The following is a 25029-nucleotide window of genomic DNA, read 5'->3' on the forward strand; positions in this document are numbered from 1 at the left end:
TCAAATCACAGATAACAAATCACAGAATCTTGTTTTTATTACGTTTTCAAACAAATCGCAACTTTTCTGGAAATTGTTTTTATATTCATTCATTCATTGTCTGTAACCCTTATCCAGTAGGCAGGAACACACCCTGGAGGGGGCGCCAGTCCTTTGCAGGGCGACACACACTCACACATTCACTCACACATATGTGATCCTTATAATAATAATAATAATAATATTAATAATAATAATAATAATAATCTATATAACCAGTGTGCAATATGAAAATATTGGTTGTTATAATGATCAGGGAACACAAAATACACCCTGAAGTTATATAATTTGAAAAAGTGTTTATAAACAAACTACTAACATTCAATTAATATTTAATAACATATTCTTTGCTGTACATATTTGGTCTCTTATTCTTATTCTTATTTGGTCTCATATTCTGGCCCTTCCTTTACTCTCCATAATCCATTTTTTAAATTGACCGCATATTGTTTACATACTATTAACTATAAAGCTCTGCTGTTTGAAGCAGTTGCACAGAAATCAAGTGTCCAGTTCCAGACTGAATTAAAAAAAAAGCACAACGCCCTCTATTGGAGCATGAGTGAACAACTAAAGTCCAAGGAGGCCACAGTCTTTCGCACATCTCAGGCCACTAAAAGAACAGTCTGTGTTAAAGGTAAATTCCCCAATTGTTCCTCAAATATCTGCATTATTAAATAGTTTATAGTGTTGATTAAATGATTCATACTTTGTGGTGTGGAATCCTCTGTTTTAGAGAAATGTACTAAGTCAGAATGGTTCCTAGTGCTGGTGATTGGAACCAGACGTCTGAATCGCACAGAATGCTATTACATGCAATGGCCTTGAATATGTTGTTTGATGCATGGGACTGTGGAGGACACAGTGGAGCAGCAGGGAGTGTCTCTGTCACAGCTCCAGGGTCCTGGAGGTTCGAGTCCCGTTCCGGGTGACTGTCTGTGAGGAGTGTGGAGTGTTCTCCCTGTGTCCGCGTGGGTTTCCTCCGGGTGACTGTCTGTGAGGAGTGTGGTGTGTTCTCCCTGTAACTGCGTGGGTTTCCTCCGGGTGACTGTCTGTGAGGAGTGTGGTGTGTTCTCTCTGTGTCTGCGTGGGTTTCCTCCGGGTGACTGCCTGTGAGGAGTGTGGTGTGTTTTCTCTGTGTCCGCATGGGTTTCCTCCGGGTGACTGTCTGTGAGGAGTGTGGTGTGTTCTCCCTGTGTCCGCATGGGTTTCCTCCGGGTGACTGTCTGTGAGGAGTGTGGTGTGTTCTCCCTGTGTCCGCATGGGTTTCCTCCGGGTGACTGTCTGTGAGGAGTGTGGAGTGTTCTCCCTGTGTCCGCGTGGGTTTCCTCCGGGTGACTGTCTGTGAGGAGTGTGGTGTGTTCTGCCTGTGTCCGCGTGGGTTTCCTCCGGGTGACTGTCTGTGAGGAGTGTGGTGTGTTCTCCCTGTAACTGCGTGGGTTTCCTCCGGGTGACTGTCTGTGAGGAGTGTGGTGTGTTCTCTCTGTGTCTGCGTGGGTTTCCTCCGGGTGACTGCCTGTGAGGAGTGTGGTGTGTTTTCTCTGTGTCCGCATGGGTTTCCTCCGGGTGACTGTCTGTGAGGAGTGTGGTGTGTTCTCCCTGTGTCCGCATGGGTTTCCTCCGGGTGACTGTCTGTGAGGAGTGTGGTGTGTTCTCCCTGTGTCTGCGTGGGTTTCCTCCCACGCTCCAAAAACACATTTTGGTAGGTGGATTGGAAACTCAAAATTGTCGGTGAGTGTGTGTGTTGCCCTGTGAAGGACTGGCGCTCAGAAGTCCCACATCCTGAACCCTGACTGATGCGCTGGTATTTCAGTCAAGGCGACTTCTATCTCCCAAGCAGAACCACAACCACAAAAACAAAAAACAGTGGTGTTTTTCAGAATGCACTTGTGTTGATGCCATTTCTTAAATAGCACATTTCCTTAACATCCTTCATATTTTACAGTTTATTGGTACTACTTGCAAAAAAGAAGTAAACTCACCTAGTGCACATTTAATACAAATACAAATCAGTCTAGTAAGAGCCATAAAAGCATGAGTCTCTTTATCAAATTCATCATTCTTGCAGGAAACCATTAGGCTGCTCTCCCCACTGAGATAACAACATTCTGACTTCATGCTTCACTCTTTTTAATGACGCACCTTAATAAGAATGTCTTACTCATCAATTATTGACATTTTAAAGATACTTTTCTTTTTTTAAATCAGCCAAACTGATTCATACATTCACAAGAAACTTTTTCCATCATCTATTTGTGTTTCAGGCTGAAAGCATACGTCCATGTGGAGGAGAATAACCATGAACTAATGATCTTCTTTGAGAGGCTTTGGAAAGATGTGACCCCACCAACACCCATTCCATCCCATGAAGCCTTGTCCCAAATACAGCTCTGGGCCCTGTGGTCCTCCTCCAAAGCCACGATAAGTGAAGGCTAGGTCCAAAAACACACGTTGGTAGGTGGATTGGCGACTCAAATGTGTCTGCATGTGTGAGTGTGTGAGTGAATGTTGCCCTGTGAAGGACTGGCGCCTCCTACAGGGTGTGTTCCCACCTTGTGCCCAGTGATAGCGGGTAGGCTCCGGACCCACCACAACCCTGAACTGGATAAGGGTTACAGACAATGAGTGAACTTTTTTAACATGTCTAATGTGTACAAAAGTGGGGGAAAAACAGCACGTTTGATCATTTTAAGGCATTCAGTCCATATTGCAGGCTCAAAACATATTAGACTCTGAATGAACGAATGAATAAATTATGTAGCTATATATTTCAGTACCATAAATAACTTAATTTTTTTTACTGGAAATATAACTTACATTTTACGCAAGGCTGATATATATTTCTTGTTACAAAATAATAAAATTCAGCTGTTTAATCAGGTCTGAGGGTGTTTATACTCTTTAAATAGAGCCGGTTCACTAAACTGAAATGAACATAAGATTGTGTAAACTGAATAAGAATCGGTTCGGATTTGACTGAATCGAACGCATCATTAGAAGTTAAAAGGAATCGGTTTGTAACTGAATCGAACGCCACACACTTTCTCTCAACGGTTGTCGATTCTGTCAGTAGCCGGACTTGCCCCGCCCCTCCTCAGGGCTCGACCAATCAGAGGAAAAGGAACAGACGGGTGCTTCTCAACACAAAACAAGCGCGGTCACGTGTGCTGGTAACCGGGCGCCTCTCTCTCTCTCTCTCTCTCTCTCTCTCTCTGTGTGTTTGTGTCGGCGCTCTCTCAGCGGCACAGCGCGGTTTCAGAAGCAGTGTCCACACAGTCTCGGATCAGCAGCGGACGGGGAATCCGCTGAGCCTTGCCCGGCCCGGCATGGTCCTGCTCCGGCACATCTCCGTCGCTCTCACCGCCGCGGTGACTGCCGTCGGAGCCGCTTTATTCGTGGCGGTGAACCTGTTATACAAGAGGCGCGTATGGACTCCGGAAGACTACTACATGTTCAAGGAGGTCGGTGGTGTGTTGTTGTTTTTTTATGTTGGTTTATCTGAAGTTGTATTCTCTGACACAGTGCTGTTGAGTTCGCACTGCAGGAGCTGAAGGAGAGGGGGAGATGAACTGAACATGGAATAGAATAAAACTTTCCCAGGTGTGTGGTGTTAAACCGTGCAGATGTTATGCAAATGTGCATGAAGTGAAGCTCTGGGCTGTTAGAGAACAGACTCCATTCAGCACAAACAGGAGAACAACAACACAGCAGACGGGTCGGTCTCTGAGGATGACTTGTTGCAATTGCATCATGTTATGAAAAGTTTATCTCAGTGACCCGTGCTTGTTTAATCATATATTTATACATATTTATATGAATCTCTGCATACTTTATTAGCCCCATTCCTGATTTTCTGGGTGGGTTGTATGTATTCAGCACTGCAGTGACACTGACGTGGTGGTGGTGTGTTAGTGTGTGTTGTGCTGGTGTAGAGTGGATCAGACACAGCAGTGCTGCTGGAGTTTTTAAACCCCTCGGTGTCTGGACTGAGAACAGTCCACCGACCAAAAACATCCAGCCGACAGCGTCCTGTGTCACTGATGAAGGACTAGAGGACGAGCGACACACACTGTGCAGCGACAGATGAGCTACTGTCTCTGACTTTACATCTACAAGGTGGACCAATGAGGGAGGAGTGTCTCACAGAGTGGACAGAGGTTTCCATACATCAGCCATTTTTAGTGGAACTGCCTGCATGTCCAGCCTTAGCTGTTTGTCAGTGTGGCCATATGTTTACAGTCAAATAAACATGAGAAATGGTTTAGCGACAGCTTTATGTGAAATAGAGGGCTTCAGACAATGGTGTGTCACCCTGTGAAGGACTGGCGCCTCCTCTAGGGTGTGTTCCCGCCTTGCGCCCAGTGATTCCGGGTAGGCTCCGGACCCACCGTGACCCTGAACTGGATAAGGGTTACAGACAGTGAGGGAATGAATGAATATAATTAAATTCACTCTTTAGAATGTCATTTGTATTTAAAGCTTAGTTATTTTAGACCTGCTTTAAGATTTTGCTGTCTTGGTAGCTACACGTCCTTTCAGACCCACATTGTTGGGTTGTCTTCTCACAGTGGAAGGATGGACACAAATAGCCACGGAAGTGTTCAGATCTGAAACAAGAACAGAGCTTGTTTTTCTCCCCTCCAGCAAAGAAGGCCATCATTTGGAAACACAAACCCCATTCCCAGGACGGTTGGGAAATTTTGTAAAATGCAATAAAAACCAGAATCTGTGACAATGATTCTCTTTCTTTTTTCAAATATTCCCAGTGTTTTCACAGAATAACTGAAATGTATTTTTTTTAACATAAATTAAGGGTTTTGGGGCGGCACCGTGGCACAGCAGGTAGCATCTGTCACAGCTCTATGGTCCTGGGGGTTGTGGGTTCGAGACCTGCTCCGGGTGACTGTCTGTGAGGAGTGTGGTGTGTTCTCCCTGTGTCTGTGTGGGTTTCCTCCGGGTGACTGTCAGTGACGAGTGTGGTGTGTTCTCTCTGTGTCTGTGTGGGTTTCCTCCAGGTGATTTCTGTGAGGAGTGTGGTGTGTTCTCCCTGTGTCTGTGTGGGTTTCCTTCGGGTGACTGTCTGTGAGGAGTGTGGTGTGTTCTCTCTGTGTCTGCGTGGGTTTCCTCCAGGTGACTCTCTGTGAGGAGTGTGGTGTGTTCTCTCTGTGTCTGTGTCGGTTTCCTTCGGGGGACTGTCTGTGAGGAGTGTGGTGTGTTCTCTCTGTGTCTGCGTGGGTTTCCTCCAGGTGATTTCTGTGAGGAGTGTGGTGTGTTCTCCCTGTGTCTGTGTGGGTTTCCTCTGGGTGACTGTCTGTGAGGAGTGTGGTGTGTTCTCTCTGTGTCTGCGTGGGTTTCCTCCAGGTGATTTCTGTGAGGAGTGTGGTGTGTTCTCCCTGTGTCTGTGTGGGTTTCCTCTGGGTGACTGTCTGTGAGGATTGTGGTGTGTTCTCTCTGTGTCTGCGTGGGTTTCCTCTGGGTGACTGTCTGTGAGGATTGTGGTGTGTTCTCCCTGTGTCTGTGTGGGTTTCCTCTGGGTGACTGTCTGTGAGGATTGTGGTGTGTTCTCTCTGTGTCTGCGTGGGTTTCCTCTGGGTGCTCCGGTTTCCTCCCACACTCCAAAAACACACGTTGGTAAGTGGATTGGAGACTCAAAAGTGTCCGTAGGTGTGAGTAAATGTGCGAGTGTGTGCCGCCCTGTTAAAGACTGGTGCTCCATCCAGAGTGTGTTTCCACCTTGTGCCCAATGATTCCAGGTAGGCTCTGGACCCACCACCGCCCTGAACTGGATAATAATTACAGGTAATGAATGAATGAACTATTTAATGACATTTAACTAGGATTTTTATAAAATGTTAGTCTCTGTACTGCATTACTCAACCAGATTAATCCAGAATTCCAAAGCTGGGCCAGATTCACATGGATTTAGGGACTGCGGAGCCTACTGTACTCAGAAAAGCTGCTCATGTGTTAAGGAAAGGTGCAAACCTGCTCCCACTTCAATGGCAGCCGTATTGCACCGTTCAGTCCAGCTCAAGTGTATTTGCATAGCACTTTGTGATAACATTATCACAAACCTGCCCTTCACGTGTCAAATCGAGACCAAGAGAGAGAAAGGCTGAGATAAACCAGAAAGAAAGCCCTATTCTTTTGGGTTGAATTATTATAGTTTGAAAGTAAGATGTGACAAAGCCACTCGGATCAATAACGGCCACACGGCTGAATCCTGTCGTTAAATTGTTCCGAACTACTGCTTACACTGTACTGTCAAGTGCCTCAGTATGCTCAGAGGAGAATGCTAATCACTCAGCCATGCAGCTGTCTGATTGGCTAGGATGTTGCTAAGTGACAGCAACAGAAACACTATGTTGATTCTCATTCATTAAGAAAAGACCACCAGCTAATTTCTTTAGTGGTTGTGATTTTGTTTATTGATTTGGATTTATAGTTTATATTTAATAACGTGCATGAGGAACCTGTTTTCCATTCTGTATTATATCTATTCTGTGCAAAACAAGTTTAAAATGTGTACACAGCCTTAACATTTCATCAAATTCGAAATGTAATCAGAGCTCGCATTGATTTTTAAATGCCTTAAACCTATCCAGGACAATGCTAACATTTTCTTATTTTGCAGGCGGGATGTCCAGGGTTTTTTCCGGATCTGTGAGAATCCGCTGGATAAAATATGTCCTCCTACTAGAACCATAAATCATAGTATTGATTGCAGCGTAAGAGTCTGTGAGAGAGTCGTGAATGTGAAGTTACTTCTATTGAACTGCAGTGTTTTTGTGTTAGCGCTCGCGATGAAGGTGGCTCTCTAAGGGTTACTCTCGCTCTTCTTTTGTCATGTGAACGTGTGATGACAGGAGGAAGAGGAGCTGAGGGAGAGGCAGGTGTTAGTCCTGGGTTTGGACGGCGCTGGAAAGAGCAGTGTTCTCCAGGGCCTGAGTGGAGAGGCCAGCAAGAGATGCTGCAAACCCACACGTGGCTTCAACTTCATTCGACTTCACACTCCCGTCTGCCAGCTGGACCTCCTAGAAAGTATGCATCAGATGCAGTTTTCACTTACACTCGCACACACACTGTCTTCATTAATAATTTTCCAGTCATATTAGTTATACCATAATCAATTTCGCTGCTTTACCCAAAGGCACATAGGCAACTGTTATGAAAGTCCACTTTCTATGGGTCTTTCTATGTCAAGCATAGAGCACTTGGTGTTTGTAAAGAAACAGCTCTTGTTCCTTTTTCTGGCTGCTAATTTCATACATGGGTGGGTATTGACTTAAAGGGACAGTTACTCAAACGCAGATAACAGTTAATGGAAAACCATTATGGAGGATGTACTTTAGCCCTACAGTGGGTTTAGTGTGTGTCATATAAACAAGGCCAGAATCTAAACGATTGAAATAGGGAAGGGAAACTGTCACGTGACTGTGTTTTTGTGCGTGTCAGTCGGAGGCGGTGAGGACTTGCGTGTGTACTGGGCAGAGTTCCTGAGGAGAACACACATCTTGGTGTATGTGGTGGACTCCTCAGACAGAAACAGACTCCAACTGGCTAAGGATGAGCTCCATCGATTGCTTAGGGCAGACACTCAACTCCCAGTGGTGATATTGGGAAATAAACAGGTAAGAACAATGGAAACGTGATATCCTTGTACAAAATAATAAATAAACAATATTTACTCATCAATAGTTTATGGGCGTGTCAGGAGAGCCAAAATGTATATTAATGGAGTGCTGCACAGTTCACAGCCCAATAGTGGAAGGAATATTGTAGTGGCTTGGTCACATGCTGTAAGTGTCACTGCTATAAGGCACAGAAACTTTGCTGAGGTTATTTAACACTGTCGACACAATCTGGCAACCTGGATCCTTGTAGGCTCAAAAGTCCAGATCTGAAAAGCTCTGGTGTAGAGTATCCTTAGTGTGCTGTTTGTCGGGAGTTTGGTGTGTTATCCCTGTGTCTGTGTAGGTTTCCTCCCATAACCCAAAAACACGTGGTAGGTGGATTGCCTGGGCGAAACTTATCCACAGGTGTGAGAGAAGCCCTGTGATGGACAGGGGCTCTGTCCTGGGTGTATCCCTGCTCTGCACCTGATGATTTTGGGTAGGCTTTTGGCCCCACCATGAACCTGATCATGATGAAGTGGCTACATATGGGCAGCACGGAGATGCAGCAGGTAGTGTCACTGTCACACACAGAGCGATTGTCCAACCGGAACCTGTTGGTGGACAGTCGGTGAACCCACCCATGTTTCTACAAGTTTGGAGGGAACCAAGTATACGTCATCAGCGGGGGGCCATGGCTATGGCTGAATACAGCGCCAGAGCCATAGATAAACTGTCAGAGTCATGCTACGGTCATTATTTATTATTTATTTACTATGGAGTCAGACTAGAGTGAGATAAAACACTGTGTAAATGAGTTCAGAGCCGTCCTGCTGAGCTTGTGAACAGCAGAGAAACGTAACCAAGGGTCTGACCAATGCGCATGATTTCATGCCAAACACAGCCCCAGAAACACACACAAACGTAGCATGTTCCTGTTTTATTTCCTACTATTTATTTATATGAAACGTTGAAAATGACACTGGACAGCTCGATAACGCTTACATAAGGATCAAGCTCCTTCCTGAGTTACCGAACCTCTACACGCCCATGGACTACGCCATGGTTCACGCTGAAAAAGCAACTCTCCTTTGGTTCCAGTTGGGAACAAATTTTTCTGGTTTGTGAGGAGTGTGGTGTGTTCTCCCTGTGTCTGTGTGGGTTTCCTCCAGGTGACTGTCTGTGAGGAGTGTGGTGTGTTCTCCCTGTGTCTGTGAGGAGTGTGGTGTGTTCTCTCTGTGTCTGCGTGGGTTTCCTCCGGGTGACTGTCTGTGAGGAGTGTGGTGTGTTCTCCCTGTGTCTGTGAGGAGTGTGGTGTGTTCTCTCTGTGTCTGCGTGGGTTTCCTCCGGGTGACTGTCTGTGAGGAGTGTGGTGTGTTCTCCCCGTGTCTGTGTGGGTTTCCTCCGGGTGACTGTCTGTGAGGAGTGTGGTGTGTTCTCCCTGTGTCTGCGTGGGTTTCCTCCAGGTGTCTGTCTGTGAGGAGTGTGGTGTGTTCTCCCTGTGTCTGCGTGGGTTTCCTCCAGGTGACTGTCTGTGAGGAGTGGGGTGTGTTCTCCCTGTGTCTGCGTGGGTTTCCTCCGGGTGACTGTCTGTGAGGAGTGTGGTGTGTTCTCCCTGTGTCTGCGTGGGTTTCCTCCGGGTGACTGTCTGTGAGGAGTGTGGTGTGTTCTCCCTGTGTCTGCGTGGGTTTCCTCCGGGTGACTGTCTGTGAGGAGTGTGGTGTGTTCTCCATGTGTCTGCGTGGGTTTCCTCCGGGTGACTGTCTGTGAGGAGTGTGGTGTGTTCTCCGTGTCTGCATGGGTTTCCTCCGACTCTCCAAAAATACACGTTGGTAGGTGGTTTGGAAACTCAAAAGTGTCCGTAGGTGTGAGTGTGTGTCGCCCTGTGAAGGACTGGCGCCCCCTCCAGGGTGTGTTCCCACCTTGCACCCAGTGATTCCAGGTAGACTCCGGACCCACCGCCACCCCGAACTGGATAAGAAGTTATATATGACAAATAAACGAATGAATATAGTATGTAATAATTAATAAAGTACAGAGTAATGTCTCCAGACAAGACAAAAATTTTAAATGTTTCCCAAACTCTGCTTTAACCTTATCCATCAGAGCAGTGCTAGTCTGTTTGCTTTCTGACAAAGGTTCTCCTCATGTTCCTTTACAGGACAAGCCAAACGCTGTTAGTGTGCCTGAACTGCGAGACGCTCTCTCATTGAGCTCGGTGGCGGATCATAGGAAGCTCTTCCTCCTGTCCCTTCAGCTGAGCTCGGTGGGAGCCACAGCAGCCTGCAGCCTCCAAAGTCTTCAGGACCTCTTGTTAAAGCTGGCCTAAGGTCACAGTACAAGAGTACAAGCTGAGAAAGGGGTCGTTATCTAAGATGATTTCTACGACAGCGATAACGACGAAGACTCACCCCCAGTGAACTTAGGAAGGACAGGAAGTACAACACGATCAAATGAACTGATGGTGTACAAACACTTGCTATGATTCTCAATTAACATTGTGGGGCAAACAAGGGTAGCATCCAAGACACAACTTACTCTGGCTTATGTTCCTTGGTCGTAAAATATTATCGTCCGTGTAAACCGAGGTACTGTACCTCCATTTTTCATAGGTTCTTGTGTTGCAAGGAGGTCTGTTACAACCTTTAATGTTTAATCTCATCTACTTCGACGATTGTTTGCAATCTGAATGTCATCGGTGCATGTTCGTACTTCCATTATTTTGGTCGTTTTTCATGTCTCTGGTTTACTATGAATCCTTACGTTTGCCTCCAGCATGCTGCACTGAGCAAAGCAGTTGATACCTCAGACAACTACAATAATCATTATCGGTTTCAGATGGGGGTCATTAGAAGACGTTGTACACTTAAGACCCCCTTTAATCAACTCATGACTGTTTACAACAGACAGTACTACTCACGATATACACTTTCTGATTACATTGATACCTTCGGTATTAGTTTATTCCAGTGGTTCCCAAAGTGTGTGTGTGGGGTGGCCTTCAAATAAACATAGCACAAAAAGTAGGGAAATTTGTGTTTGGTGGATAACTTCTCTATTGTAACAATGCTTCTTGGCAGTAAATCTTATACCGCTGGAAAGCCTGTTTATTTTCCTTTTCAATGGTGCCACATTCGTAAGGAACAGGCATTTGTGGGATGAGCAGTAGAGCTGAGTATGTGGGTTGCGCCCATGAAAAAACTGGTCAAATCCTCTCTGCCGAAGCCAAACAGCTTATTTTGCCATTGACTCGTTTGGTGACTGGATGTTTAAAGTTGAAGAAACAAGATGTATTTCCTTACTTTTTGTGCTGTTTATATAAAATATTCTACATCTATAAAAGATGCCACTGCAGAAATATTTGGGAACCACTGGCTTAAACGATCACCATCTATGACTTTGACTGGTTTAAGCTCATCCTTACACTGTATTAGATCTACCTGCTGCATTAGGATATGCAAGTTTACCTCATCCTAGATATCTAGGTAGAGTCTGTATTCTTAGTTGTGCTGTATTTAAATGATATTTAGACTCAGTAGTGGTCGCATTCAGTTTGGGTTGGAACGATGTTTTGGTGCCAAAATGGAGGTACAACCGAATTGATCTGTGAAACGTCTGGGAGGAACTCTCAACGTAACACAACTGGGAGCTCTGTGACAGAGAGATGACCAAATTCAGCCATAGGTGCAGTGTTTCCCAGGCTTGGCTCATAACCTATTACATTAATGCTTCTGTAAACACAAGATGATGTACGTTACCTTGTATTTGTAACCTGTTATTCTTCGTTTAAAAAAAAAGAAAAAAAAAGGGTAGACAGGTATGACAGGCAAGTAAAATCATTACACAGTGGCCTACAACTCGATTACTCTCAAGGAGTTGTTACAGGTTTGAGCTGCGAGTGACTTGAATTATAAACACATCCCTTTTGCCTTGAGGAAATGCCTCTGCAAAATGCATTTGTATCAAATGATATTCTGAAATACCGATTGTTCCCATTGTACTTTTATATATTTTAAAAAAAAGAAACAAAAAAAAGAACCGAGAACAGGGCTGAAAATACACGGAATAGAATCCTTTCCCATTTACGTAAGACAGGCCTAATCCATTTGGATCAGCGGTTGGCAGAACAATACACTCTTACAAGTCCTATGATCCAATATGAACCCACTGCACTGCAGTGTTACGCATTCTACGTTCTCGCTCTGTAAAATAGGTTTGGATAGTGACATCAAAATGAATAAACACAGAAGGCAAAGTCTATGTATATTACATCTGTGCACTTGTCTTGAGCTGTATGACAATACTATAGTATGTTTTCTTCAACAGACGTTGTTTGGAATAAAGTATTACTGTGATTTTGCTGAACATATCACATCTGCGTTCTTTTGTCTAAGACCATCTAACGGCAAAACACACTAGTAAACTTATATAACATGGGGTGCATGTGCACATAGCCTCTCATCGGGCCACAAAGGTGACCAGCTGTTAATGTAAAAGGGTAAATGTGGTATCAGTTGAGTCCGTCTGTGAATCAGTCCAGCGTCTCCCTGCAGAATTCAAGAAGTCTTCTCTGGTTGTAAGGATGCAATGAAAGCTTCATACTCTTTAGGATGACAGCGTTTGTACAACTCCACTTTCCGCCTGATTTGTTTTGGTGTTTCTTGGTAGTAATTCTTCTCATCTCTCGCCATGGCCTGCAAGCAAACCAAGCACTACTTAGAATAACGCCTCAGAGAACGGCAGTGCAGCACGTACAGAGCTACTGAAGACAACAGCATCACAAGACGACACTAGCTTACCTTGTAGTCCTCGCTGTGTTCCCTAATCATGTACTGGACGAATTCAGTGATATCGTTAGAGCACGTAGTTGTGTCCTTTTTTGGGAGACTGGCCTCTGCTTCCATTTCTGTAAAAGTGAATAAGCGGGTACATGTCGTTGATGGTTATACTGTTTACATTCATGATTCGCTACTAGCAATTTCATAATCTCAGGCTGTGAATGTGGCTAACTGGGGTTAGACCCAACCCCCCCTCTCTAAAATATGCAGACACCAAGGAGTGCCATTCAATATTATGCTGCCCACTTAAAAAAGGTATGCAAACCCTATGGACAGTCCAGTAATGTATTCTTCTGTATGCTTTTTCAATCCTACAAGCACTCACAATCCATTAAATCAAGATCCCAGACAAGCAACCCTTTGGACTGCCATTTACAGCGCCATCAGACTGAGAAACCTCAGCCATAGAACTGTTCAGTCCTGGTGCTTTTGTGAACTGTCCTCATCTATTTTTAGCTCTATTCAATAGTCATGAAATTCTCAAAGAAACAGTACACGTTGAAGAGCTTCCGTTCGGTCCCAACATTCAGTCTTAAGATTATTGGCAAGGCAATGGAGAAATGACAAGCGCAGGCGTCTCATTCCCCCATTCAGCCACAGTGAGTGGAATCTGAACACAATACCTCTGATGACGTAGGGTTTCACTAACACAGGCTGATTGACCGGTTCATTATTGCTCTGTAATGTAACAAAGACACAATAATTGTAAGGCAGCACAATAGAGTGGTAAGATCACACTTGTTATCCTGTGTTTGCAGAGTCACGTGGAGCACATTCTTGCCTTTTTGCTGATGGGGAGAACTCCTTTAGCATCAAATGAGAGTCCCATATCCTGCAGGTTTTGCTTGGCTGATTTCCTGTCATCCCATGCCTGTCTGATCTGAGCGCTGTGAAGGTACACAGACAGACACTTTAACTGCAGTTAGAAACTGGGTACATTCTCCACTGTGGATCTTTGAAGGTCACCACACAGCGCACTTGAGTTCTCTCTTCTCCAGCAAAGTTTCATTGTGTTCAGTTTTGATCCCAGAGACAGATGACTGGCCAAGTTAGAGCCTTTATTTTAGAGCTACGACAAACCCTGGAGGCCAATAGTCACCCTTGACTTTAACGTCAAAATGCATTCTCCAGAGGAGGAGTTTGGATGATCTGTACAAAAAACTTTCTCTCTCTCTTTCACACACACCGTCATACCTATTTATACACTAATTAAAGCATAAAACATATGTTTAAGCTAATAGATTCTTCTAAATCGTACATATTTACCAGTACTAAAAAAGCCAAAATAGGGGGGGCAAAATAACCTAAACTAAGGGATTCCGTGCTATTTTTTGTTGTATTCATTATGTTGAGTTTTACAGAATATAAAACAGAACACAGGCGGCACGGTGGCGCAGCAGGTAGTGTCGCAGTCACACAGCTCCAGGGGCCTGGAGGTTGTGGGTTCGATTCCCGCTCCGGGTGACTGTCTGTGAGGAGTTGGTGTGTTCTCCCCGTGTCCGCGTGGGTTTCCTCCGGGTGCTCCGGTTTCCTCCCACAGTCCAAAAACACACGTTGCAGGTGGATTGGCGACTCGAAAGTGTCCGTAGGTGTGAGTGTGTGAGTGAATGTGTGTGTGTCTGTGTTGCCCTGTGAAGGACTGGCGTCCCCTCCAGGGTGTATTCCCGCCTTGCGCCCAATGATTCCAGGTAGGCTCTGGACCCCCCGCGACCCTAAAAAAATTGGATAAGCGGTTACAGATAATGGATGGATGGAAAACAGAACACGTATTATAATGTACGCTCTGGAGTGTAACTGTGGCCTCTATTTATTTGTAGCTAAGCTAAAGAGTTGCGGGCGCAGTGCATTATGGGAATTGTAGTTTTTGTGGCCTCAGTTAAGAGCGGAATGCGGAGTGATCTCTGAACCCATGGAACTACAAATAAAACCTGGAAGTAGTGCAGCCCTCCGCTCCTGAACGGAACTCCTTTTCGCTAGGTTTAAGTTAAATAAGCAGCTCAGGACAAAATCTTTGCGTTACCTTAAACGTTTTAAAAACGTAATAAAACGCCTGTGACAGAAAGAAGCAGCTCCGTGGATTTATTTCTGTATTTTTCACGGTGTACATTTAACTTACCACTCGATCCTCGGTCTCGTCTTCATTATCATCTTCTTCTTCAGCTTCTTTCTGTTCGTGTTGTAATTGAACGTGTTGCGTTTACTGGCTTTCTTCCCCATCGCTGCGGGAGCACGACAACGAGCCGAAAGTGTATAAATATAAGAACTAGTAAACACACACGTGTTATGGCTGTGAAAGAGAGAGTGTGTGAAGAACTAGATCTCTTCTTCGTCTACAAAACAGAGAGGTTGTTCCTGAAGGTCGCCCTCTACCGGTAAAAACAGAGATGAACAGACAACAGCTCCAGTAAACTATTAAAAATAATTGGAGTAGGTCTTTTATTTTTGTGATATTTCGTGAACTACACTTTAAATCCTGAAAGCAATCAGCAAATCAAATGGTCTGACGACATAATTAATGGGCGTGGGGTTTGTCTGTCTGTGAGGAGTGTGGTGTGTTCTCCCTGTGTCTGTGTGGGTTTCCTCCGGGTGACTGTCTGTGAGGAGTGTGGTGTGATCTCCCTGTGTCTGCGTGGGTTTCCTCCGGGTGACTGTCTGTGAGGAGAGTGGTGTGATCTCCCTGTGTCTGCGTGGGTTTCCTCTGGGTGACTGTCTGTGAGGAGAGTGGTGTGATCTCCCTGTGTCTGCGTGGGTTTCCTCTGGGTGACTGTCTGTGAGGAGAGTGGTGTGTTCTCCCTGTGTCTGCGTGGGTTTCCTCCGGGTGACTGTCTGTGAGGAGTGTGGTGTGTTCTCCCTGTGTCTGTGTGGGTTTCCTCTGGGTGACTGTCTGTGAGGAGTGTGGTGTGATCTCCCTGTGTCTGCGTGGGTTTCCTCTGGGTGACTGTCTGTGAGGAGAGTGGTGTGTTCTCCCTGTGTCTGTGTGGGTTTCCTCCGGGTGACTGTCTGTGAGGAGTGTGGTGTGTTCTCCCTGTGTCTGCGTGGGTTTCCTCTGGGTGACTGTCTGTGAGGAGAGTGGTGTGTTCTCCCTGTGTCTGTGTGGGTTTCCTCCGGGTGACTGTCTGTGAGGAGTGTGGTGTGTTCTCCCTGTGTCTGCGTGGGTTTCCTCTGGGTGACTGTCTGTGAGGAGTGTGGTGTGTTCTCCCTGTGTCTGCGTTATAGATTATAGGTTATAGACAATGAATGAATGAATAATAAGGACATTTGTCCCTTTTTCTTGGGGACAAAATGTGCCATTATTTTATATATTTTTTATTTTTAAAATATATACATAGCCAAACAACTTTTATCCAGCAGGAGAGAATAAAGATTTTAGGCCCTTTTTTTTAGAAATGTGGATATTCAGATAAAATTTTAGAATAATTTTGACTAATATGATGATAATAATAATAATAATATTTTAATGATGATGTATTTGTTCAAATAAGCATTGTGGTCTGGGGTTTGTTTGTCATACAGTGGGGTGGACGTTTTAATGAAAACAACCTAGAAAAACTGTTGAAACGATTCCGCTTCTATAACTCCAGATGGCGCTGTTCATCAAGAAAAATTACACCAAAGAGTCTTCATTCGTTTGTGATTGAATCCTTTGTTGAAAACATTTGTCAGGTATCATTAGTCATTCACAGGACGCCTCTGTCACGCCCCCCGAAGGTCTACACTTACATTTTCAATTTAAAAATGTTCTCCTTATAACTTATGATCTATGAAATCACCAATCAGCCAAAACAGGAAAGCGACCTCCTTGTTTCTACACAGCGCTGCAGTGACACGCATGTGGTTGTGGTGTGTTAGCGTGTGTTTGCAGGTTTGCAAGTGGATCAGACACAGCAGTGCTGCTTGAGTTTTCAAACATATCCATGCTATACTTTCAGGTATCTTTCAGGTATAAAAGTAGGCACAATATGACTTTAAAGGAACACACTAGGTAGGATTTGGTGTTTTGCTCCTGGGCTCCCCCTACAGTTGCACAATCTAATTCACATTTACAGATCTGTCCTGAAATCAAGGGTGGGGGTTATTTCCTACCTTTATCCAATGCTACATAGTGCAGTTCCTGCAGTGCTGACAGTAACAACAACAACATTATCGCAACACAACAATGGTTTTTAAGTTGTAACTTTAATGTGAAAATACTATAGATGTTTCCTCACCATTTGCTGCTCTACAGTCTGTTTTTGTGCTGGAAACTAGTCTAATGTTTACGAATCGGTCCAGTGTTCTAGTCTTTCTCTCTCTCTACTCACAGAAGAGGCATCTGAAGTGTTTTTTAGATAATGGAGATAACTCCAAATACTGAAAAGCATGAACCAAATGAGGATATTGCTCTATTCCTGCCCCATAGGTGGGTCATTTTGACTTACTTTTGCTGTTCCGGGTCACTTAAGGTGGAAATGCATTAACGAAAGTGCTACAAAAAGCCACGTACAAACAACATTTGGGTTTCCTCCTTAAATACACTGTTCCACCTTAAAAGCACTTAGCCACGGAACGTAAACAAGCAGAGTACTGCGAATGCCCACAATCGTAGACGTTCCCTTTAATGGAGATTATTTAATTTTACACTTGTCGTTGTTCTCTTTTAACTCTAGATGGCGCTGTTCGTCCAAGAAACAGTGCGTCAATAAACATCCAGCAGTGTATTGCTTGCACTTTCCGCTTCTGTTGGAAAATTAATGAAACTGAAACAATTAAGATAGCACCCTTTTCGTTTTTCATACAGTGCGGTCTGGTGGGGGGGGGGCGTCATTGGAGCTTTAACGTCCCCACAACGTAAATAACCCAAGTTTAAGGGGAAGGGGAAGGATGGGGTAAAGTTAATGCAAGTTTATGGATAGGGTTCTGCTTCTATTAGATGTTGTCACGTTTAGGGTCCCTACAAAATGAATGGAAGGCTATTAAACGTCCCCAAAAATGCACGAAAACTAAGTCGTGTGTGTAGGGTTTCAGCGCTGTTTCTCTCTGTGTGTGTGTGCGTGTGTGTGTGTGTGAAAGGAAATGAGGAAATAAACGAATGCATCAGCGCGTTGTGTGACACGGCAGATGAGTGGATGACAGAAAAGAGAGAAAGAGGGAGGACGAGAGAGGAAAAGATAAGAAAACCGTTTGTTTGGTCGCGTTCACGTGTAGGTGTGGGGGCTCGGTGGTAAACAAGAGGACGAGTAGGGTTTTTCGGGGCGGAGGGAGAGAGAAAGGAAGAGTGAGAGTCATTCAGGGTTCGTTGGGGGAGTGGAGAGGAGGAGAAGGTGGTGGTGGTGGTGGAGGAAGAAGAGGAGGAGGAGGTGGTGGAGGACACTCGCAGTGGCAGAGCCCGGGCGACGAGGTTGGGCCTGAAGCCCAGGAAAACATGGAGCTCGAGAATATCGTGGCCAACACCGTTCTCCTGAAGGCGAGGGAAGGTAAGAGCAGTGCCCGGGATCGGCGCGCCTCTCCGCGGCTTCACGCCTCACCTCCACCCGCCACCGCGGAGCAGAGCACAGCTAGAGCTGGAGGAGGAGATAAGAGATTGAGGGACAGAGAGGGGATTCCCCGAGGAAAACACTTACAGCCTGAAACACACTGGAGCATTAATATACTGAACGCACTCGCCCTTTGAACGTCGAGGCGCTTTAATGAGGTTTTAGAGGCTTATTTGGGGCTTGTTTTCTTGTCGTTACCCCCCCGCGGAACAGCGGCAGAAGCAGCAACAGCAAGCCGCTGCTGGTTCCTAGTATTGAGCATGGCCAAGCTCGGCAGACATGGACCTGTCAGTCAGGAAACAACATAACGTTACCGCAGCGACCACCCATCAGCCGTCCCCCCCCGAAAAACGGACAGAGAACGAGGCGAAATACTCGCTAAAACACACGAATAACCACCGTCTGCAGTGACAGGAGCGTGATTTATTTGCGGGTGGTGGGCAGCGCTGTCGGCCGAGAGCAGATAGATTAGAGGAGCTCAGAGATAAGGTGGTGCTATTATGATATTAGCTACAAAGTCGGACGGAGAAAAGGCCAACAGCAGGCAACAGATGCGTCTACACAAGCGACTCGCTCACGTACACTGAAATTCCAGGTTGATTTTCAGCAGGTGGACATCTACAGACCTCACATTTCCACCGTTATTAACGTTGGGGGAGGTCAGATGTCCTTACAACGTCGGTGAAGTAGCCCATCCACGCAGCAGGCTGAGGGGCCGTGGCGGTGAAGGCTAGGGGCTGGTTGCTAGCCCTGAAGGGAATTTTTAAAAGGGCTCGCGTGTGCTGTTTTCTAACGGTTTTAACGGCTCTTTGAGGTGTAATTCGTCGTTATAACAGTTAATAGGTCTGTTCAAGACTGCAGGTTTCATTGTGGTCTGTGTTTTATGGTTTGTGCTGCGTTGTAGCTAGCTTTGCAAGCACAAGTTAATTATCATTTCCTGCATTTTCAGAAAATATTTTCTGTGTGTGAGAGAGTGTGTGCCAGCCAGGGAAATGTTTTGGGGACCATAACCTGTTTAAACACTCACATTGTGAGGACTTCACATTAGGAGAACTGGTCCCTATAATGTAAAACCATTTAATAATTACATTTTAAGGTTTTAACATGTGTTAAGATTCAGGGCTAGAGTGGGGCTAATTGTGCTTATGAATAAGGCAAGGACAAGTCTCTACAAAACGTATAGAAGTCTATTTAGTGGCCTCATAATACATGAAAACCAGCTTGTGTTACTCAGATATATAATATGGGGATTGTATTGTTTGTGGGGATCCCAAACCAGTCATAAATGTGTTACATTTTAAGGTGCAGACATGTTAAATTTAGGGTACAGTTAGAGTTAGGCTAGTATCAGGCCTAGTATGAGGTAAGGGTAAGTTTCCAAAAATGAATGGAAATATAAGTACAGGCCCCACACTGCATAAAAACAAATGTGTGTTTGCTCTCCCCCTTCATCTGCTTTCATCACATCCTCTTTCTTAACCCATTTTTATTGCGAGAACGTGTTTCAGAACTGCTGAGGTCTGAGCTTCACACTTCATGCAGGTTCGACAACTAACTTTATGGTAGACAGATAACCTTGATTTATGACTGAAGACTATTCGTGTCAACATTGGCAATAAGTTGAATTAGATTAATTAATGTTGAAGAAGGAGAAAACTGTAAAGTTTAAGTACAAAACTGAGCTGGTAGCCACATCTCCAGCCACATCACTTTCCTACTGCATTTAGTTTGGCAATCCAAGATGAGATTATAAAACGTTAATCAATGCTTTGCAGTTTGTTTAAAAATTTCTGTAGCCTACATTATGCTTTTCCTCTGTCATTTATAAGTAGTGTTTACTCTGCTTTTAGTCCTTTAATTTAATGTTTATATACAAATAGTGACCAGCAAACACACGTATTAAAGAGTGCCTCCAGTGTGAATAGACGTTTGTTTTTGCCAAACTAATGCTTTGAAATGGCAGTGTTCAACCATCAGTCTCAAGGTGTAGAGTCACATCTAATGCCACTTTTTCCACTGCTTGGTCCCTACATGCCTCTGCTCTACTCTGATTTTTCATTTTTTTCATTAAGGTAATTTGGTAGCTGCATCCAGGTTCTTTTTTAGTCCCTGCTCACTTGTGGTTCCAAACGACCCAAGTAAGGACTAACTACATTTTGCAGAGCACTGATTGGCCAGAGACTTGCCAATCACAGCAAAAGACATCCAGTACAAATTAGCCATCTGTAAATTCTCCTGCTTGTAGCTTGTAAAATTACGCCGTGGTCTTTTGAAGGGGTTCAATCTTTTCTTGGATCGGTGGCTGACGAAATAATCTAGCGAGAGCTGGATGCTGCAACAAGGAAGGAACAAACAAACTCTACTGATCTGTTTGAATCTGTCCCAAACAACCACAACAACAAGCTAATACAACACTGCTTAATGTTACTGGTACAGCTGTTGTGGTTTCCAAAGCCTGTCACCTGTGTCTTGCAATGTCTAGCTACATTTCAAGGGAAAATCTACTACGAACAAGGGTCCAACATGCTAGCAAAGCCGGGTAAAGTTGATTAGAGTAGGTACCATGCAGTGGAAAAGCACCATGATATATTTGTAAAGGTAGATGATTATTTTTCTTGGAAATATATTATTGACATGCCATTTTGGGAACAGACATGAGTTTTATTGTTAAACAGTGACTGGATGTGGCTTTATTGACATCATTAGTTTCTTTCCTTGTGGGATCTCAAAGCTGGGCTTTGCCCATGTATCCCACTTTAAAATGTCTTACTGTTTGCATTGTTTTATTTATTTTACAGGGGATATTTGGAGTTATATTCTTGTGTATTTAAATTCAGTATCTTTGCATTTTATATGAATATAACTGAGCCTCCTCTTTTATACCACTGTGTTACCAATTATACAGCTTTACTAGTGTGTGCTGACAACTACAGCCAGTGTCCTTTTCAATCCAGTGCCTTAACTGCATAAACAATGCAGCCCATATGCCATTTGCATTGTGCCCTCTTCCCACACTGATAAAAGCACAGGTCTGATACCATGCTGGTACCATTAGAGTATCTTTGCTGCCAGACTTTTTTTTTTTTTTTAAATTGCAAATACTGGAGTGTTAGCATTGGCTTCCTGCCGGCGTCCAACACAGAGTTGACTTTACCTAGCAGATGTTTGATTTTGAACTCTTCGTTATTTACCCAAACGTCTTTGGAGTGTTCCTCACACTTACACTGATGTAGATCAGGGATGTGACCTGGAATCTTGAGGGGGAAACCCGTTCAGAAGATTTTTTTTTCTGTCTCTTGGCATGTGGAGGGCTTCATGCTGTGCTCTCTCCAGCAGCTGAGGTGTACAGCCTTATCAGAGTCTCTCCCCATGCAGTCTTATGAATTGCCTGTAATCTGAATATCCTCTTTCAGTGACAGCTAATATTCTTCAAGTCCTTGCTTGTCTTATCCTCAAAACTGCACCTAACTGACTAAAAGCTCCTGGCTTTGACGAGAGCCCTCTGACGGGAACAGAAGAGGAAAAATATTTGACGGAGCTGAGGGCCATAGAGCAGTAGAGATCCATGACCTTTCTGCATATGTTGTGTTGACAAGCGGCTTCCCTAATAGCAAGGCCGTTCTGCCTCACACCTGGGTCTGTCATTCTAAACAGAGTCAGAGCTGCCCCGGTGACGTTAGCCCTGAGCTGGATGTCATGCCAAGAGGACACTCCCACGGTGGGGACACAGTTCTTTTCCTGACGTTACCCCCAGGAGGGCTACATTGACATTATAATCACACCTGGAGGGAATTTCACAAAGCATGATTTCCCAGTAAGGCAGATAGTTTAACTCTTCAGGCTGCAAGGGCCTGTAAGTGAGCCCACAGCACATTACTGGTGTATTAGGTTAATAGTAATTACACTGTAAATGATAGTACTCAGTAAGTCTTAAGATCTTAAAGGGCTTATAATAAGTCTGCAGGAGTTAAGCTAAGAGTCAAGTCTGAAAAGTTGTTTCTGTTGTGTCCCTAAAGGTTATTCAGCTTTATTGAGAAATACTACTTTGTTATATCCCCCTGGGTTTTGGTCACTGATGACTTTTAAGGCTGGGATAGAAACTGATCCCACATCAGTTTATTAACATGTAATGTATCATATTTCCGTTAAACAGTACGAAAGTAAACCACAATAAAATCCCAGATGGTTAGTATTTTATTCCCCAAGGACCCTCAAAGCCAAGGGAGGTGAAATCAGAATAGGGAGGTGAGATTGGGCACCACACCGGAGCTCCTGAAAACCGAAGGGTTATCAGACGGCCAGTAACTGATGCTGATTCTCTGGTTAACACATGCGTGGCAGTAGAAATGTGCTGGTTCATTTCGTTTCACAATTAAAAACAAAGACATCTCATGCAAAAAGTACATTCTTGCCACCTCCTTTTCTATTTTAAATGGTGTTGTGCTAGAAGACATTCTGAGATTTCTTCTAGAGCTTGGTAAAATTCTGCCAAGTTCCACCTTAAATGGTTTAATGATGTATTCAAACACATTCTCCTTTGTGCTCTCATTTGTGCCTCTTAAAAATGGATTTCAGTTTTGTCTATGCAGCAAGTATTTCCACAAAAACAACCAAATTGAGGTGTATGACTGTATAATTACTGATTACCTGTTAAACAATCTTAATCTCGCATAATGACTTTTACAGGATTAAATGAGGCGAACAGAAAAAAAAAACCCAATGTCTGCAGAGTTGTTGTTCATTTGGGTCTATATTTGTTTATATATTTTATTTAAATGAGTATATATTGCTGCTAAATTAGTGTTTTTCAAAACAAAACGGGAAGAAACGACTTCAGGAGTTTTCACGCAATTTTAAAATACAACGACAATACTGATAACCGTGATCATTTTAGCCACTCTGATGGTGGTATTACATTTTCATATCGTTCCGTGTCTAGTTCGTGAAAGATTTTGGTTGAGGCTAACAGTCAGCTGAAGATGGAGGCTCTGTTTTGTGGCTGGTTACCAGGGGCAGAGTTTATTTTGAAATTCAATACCTGTTTGTGAGTGGTAGCCAGTGTTAGCATTCCTTTAGCTTAAGCCTGACTAGCCAGAAGGAAAGCGGCGGCGAGGGCCGCCGCACTCGGAACAGCCTGCAGCCTGAGTCTATTTTGATAGGTCTGTGGTTCTCATGTGAAAACAAACACCAGATTTATCAAAGCATTCAGAGCATGAGGAGCGTATGTAATTTGCATTTAGTTTTAATAGTGCAGTCAGGGATTTCAGGGGGAACATTAATTTGATCAACCAAGAACATAAGAACACTCTGCCCTGTACTTTCCATCTGCGTAATTGTTCACATTCTTTGCGAAACCAGGCCCTAAGGGTCACTACACTATAGTTAAAACTCGTGACCTACACAGTAGTGTACAGTGTTACTGAATATAGCTTCAGGTTGTAGATGGATTGATACTCATCTCTAAAACATTGCTAATGTACACAGTGTACTGTTTTCAGGTTCCCACAAATAAGTCGATTTGTATGCATTCAGTGCAGACAACAGTTGAATCATTGAGGCAAGTCTCCCTTAGGGTGAAGCAAACTCCATGCAGTGTCTTCAGCTGAGAAACAGTTAGCTTACAGTAGCTCGCTAATCCTATATTTACCATATCCCTTCCTCTACAGACCCTGGCGCAGTATCCGGTAAAATCCACAATATCAAATTGAATTAGGCCTGCAAAATGATTTGATCACATTATTTATCAGTGGACATATGACCGAGGGTTTGGTCTTCCCCTCAGACGGATAACACATACAAGGTCATTCTCTACGTATGACCTTCAGGTTTCATGACGTAAACCAAAATCCTGCCTGAATCTGACCATTATGTAAGTTTAGAAAAGCCCCACATTTGATGCTGTTTGAGGACAGCACTGTAGTATATCCTTTCTCTGTTCAGTGATACACGGGTTCCCTATTTAACAACGCATGTATCACCACGCAGTAGGGTTTCAAACTGTGATAGCTTAAATACGTTAGCCCTTAGCATACAGTTACTGTTATCCTTCTGCTGTATATTTGTTTTATATTAAGCGATTATGTAAATGTAATTGCATAATTACATGGTTACTTACGTAACAAATCTTGTTGCCACTTGCTAAACAATGACAGAACAAGGCGAATATGTACAGGATGATATTCATACTTCCTGTTATAAATATGGTAACGAATTAAGGTTTATTCACCACCTTTTCACCAGAATTTCTCTGTTTGTTTGAGTAAGCTACGATGGGGGACCTAATCTAGATTTACAGCCTGCCATTGTTGTCGTTGCTGATAATTCTAACTTCTGAGGGCTAAGATAATATGATTAGTCACACTGCAGGGAAGCACGAATTCTCCACAACTTATTTATCTGAGCTTCGCCTCTGAAGCCCACCTGTAACTTCTCAGAAACATGGTCTAATTTCTGTTTCTAATCTAATAGCCTTTTACAGGTTATATTGTTCCTTTGGCTAATTTGATCTCTGCTCTTTTTCTGGACAGGAGGGGGTGGCAACCGTAAAGGCAAGAGCAAGAAGTGGAAACAGATGCTTCAATTCCCTCACATAAGCTTGTGTGAGGAGCTCCGCCAAACTATAGGTACACGCACCTTTTGTTTGTCATCTTCTATGTATGGTCTTCTTGACAGTGGGACACAACTTCCGGCAGGTGCAGTCACTTTTGAATTAAAGTGATTCATACAGACATAGCAGAGGCTGCTGTAAGTGATTCTGAGGTTTCAGTGGGTTCATATTTCCTGACAAATCAGAAAGGTGAGAGATTGGACTGTTCGCTGTGAAAGATGTGCAGTTATGTTCTAGGACAGTGGTCACTGCAGTGATGTCGACAAAAATTAATATTGAATGAATGCAAAAATGCCTAACAGTCAGTGGAGGTTACAGTGTTGTGCCGATTTGACAATTCAGTTGGGTTGCCATGACTTCAATTATTTTTAAAACATTTTATATTTTATTCATAATCATCTATTTTTTATTTAGCTGTG

At 44.0% G+C, this 25029-nt stretch overlaps 3 protein-coding genes across 7 annotated transcripts in view; 2 read left to right on the forward strand and 1 right to left on the reverse strand.

Annotated features, from left to right (window-relative positions):
• The first annotated feature begins 443 nt into the window (after positions 1 to 443).
• Positions 444 to 10829, forward strand: arl10 (ADP-ribosylation factor-like 10). Of its 2 annotated transcripts, XM_066645756.1 has the most exons (5): positions 444 to 676; positions 2304 to 3500; positions 6906 to 7080; positions 7495 to 7670; positions 9814 to 10829. In XM_066645756.1, exons 2-5 carry the CDS (start codon positions 3366 to 3368, stop codon positions 9979 to 9981), a joined length of 654 nt encoding a protein of 217 aa, XP_066501853.1. In that variant the 5' UTR covers positions 444 to 676; positions 2304 to 3365; the 3' UTR covers positions 9982 to 10829. The 2 variants fall into 2 exon arrangements, with proteins under 2 accessions (XP_066501853.1, XP_066501852.1); XM_066645755.1 differs by lacking the exon at positions 444 to 676 and having other exon boundaries at positions 1581 to 3500.
• An 837-nt stretch (positions 10830 to 11666) lies between these two features.
• nop16 (NOP16 nucleolar protein homolog (yeast)) lies at positions 11667 to 14872 on the reverse strand. The gene is made up of 5 exons (XM_066645757.1): positions 14607 to 14872; positions 13272 to 13377; positions 13114 to 13168; positions 12452 to 12558; positions 11667 to 12346 (listed from the first exon to the last, which is right to left on the reverse strand). The coding sequence occupies exons 1-5, from the start codon at positions 14705 to 14707 to the stop codon at positions 12209 to 12211; spliced, it is 507 nt and encodes a 168-aa protein (XP_066501854.1). The 5' UTR covers positions 14708 to 14872; the 3' UTR covers positions 11667 to 12208.
• A 2960-nt stretch (positions 14873 to 17832) lies between these two features.
• Positions 17833 to 25029, forward strand: part of grk6 (G protein-coupled receptor kinase 6) — a 41837-nt gene continuing 34640 nt past the window's right edge. For 2 of the 4 annotated variants that reach the window (XR_010795461.1, XM_066645202.1), the window contains exons 1-2: positions 17833 to 17943; positions 24531 to 24626. Coding sequence is in view for 3 of the 4 variants with exons in the window: in XM_066645202.1 (XP_066501299.1) it covers positions 17892 to 17943; positions 24531 to 24626 (148 nt within the window). In the remaining variant the exon portion in view is untranslated. Of the gene's footprint in view, positions 17944 to 18429; positions 18493 to 18598; positions 18847 to 24530; positions 24627 to 25029 lie in introns of those variants that run through there. The other 2 variants (XM_066645204.1, XM_066645203.1) reach the window with 2 other exon arrangements.

This window comes from Hoplias malabaricus, chromosome 15 (assembly GCF_029633855.1).
Source record: "Hoplias malabaricus isolate fHopMal1 chromosome 15, fHopMal1.hap1, whole genome shotgun sequence".
Lineage (NCBI taxonomy): Eukaryota > Metazoa > Chordata > Actinopteri > Characiformes > Erythrinidae > Hoplias > Hoplias malabaricus.

Bases quoted from the DNA above. Each gene is read 5' to 3' on its own strand.
- arl10 (XM_066645756.1), top strand. From the start codon at position 3,366: ATGGTCCTGCTCCGGCACATCTCCGTCGCTCTCACCGCCGCGGTGACT. The intron at 3,501-6,905 runs GTCGGTGGTGTG...GTGTGATGACAG, and splicing joins ACTACTACATGTTCAAGGAG to GAGGAAGAGGAGCTGAGGGA. The intron at 7,671-9,813 runs GTAAGAACAATG...GTTCCTTTACAG, and splicing joins TGATATTGGGAAATAAACAG to GACAAGCCAAACGCTGTTAG.
- nop16 (XM_066645757.1), bottom strand. From the start codon at position 14,707: ATGGGGAAGAAAGCCAGTAAACGCAACACGTTCAATTACAACACGAAC. The intron at 13,169-13,271 runs GCAAGAATGTGC...GTTACATTACAG, and splicing joins TTCTCCCCATCAGCAAAAAG to AGCAATAATGAACCGGTCAA. The intron at 12,347-12,451 runs GTAAGCTAGTGT...GTTTGCTTGCAG, and splicing joins AACACAGCGAGGACTACAAG to GCCATGGCGAGAGATGAGAA.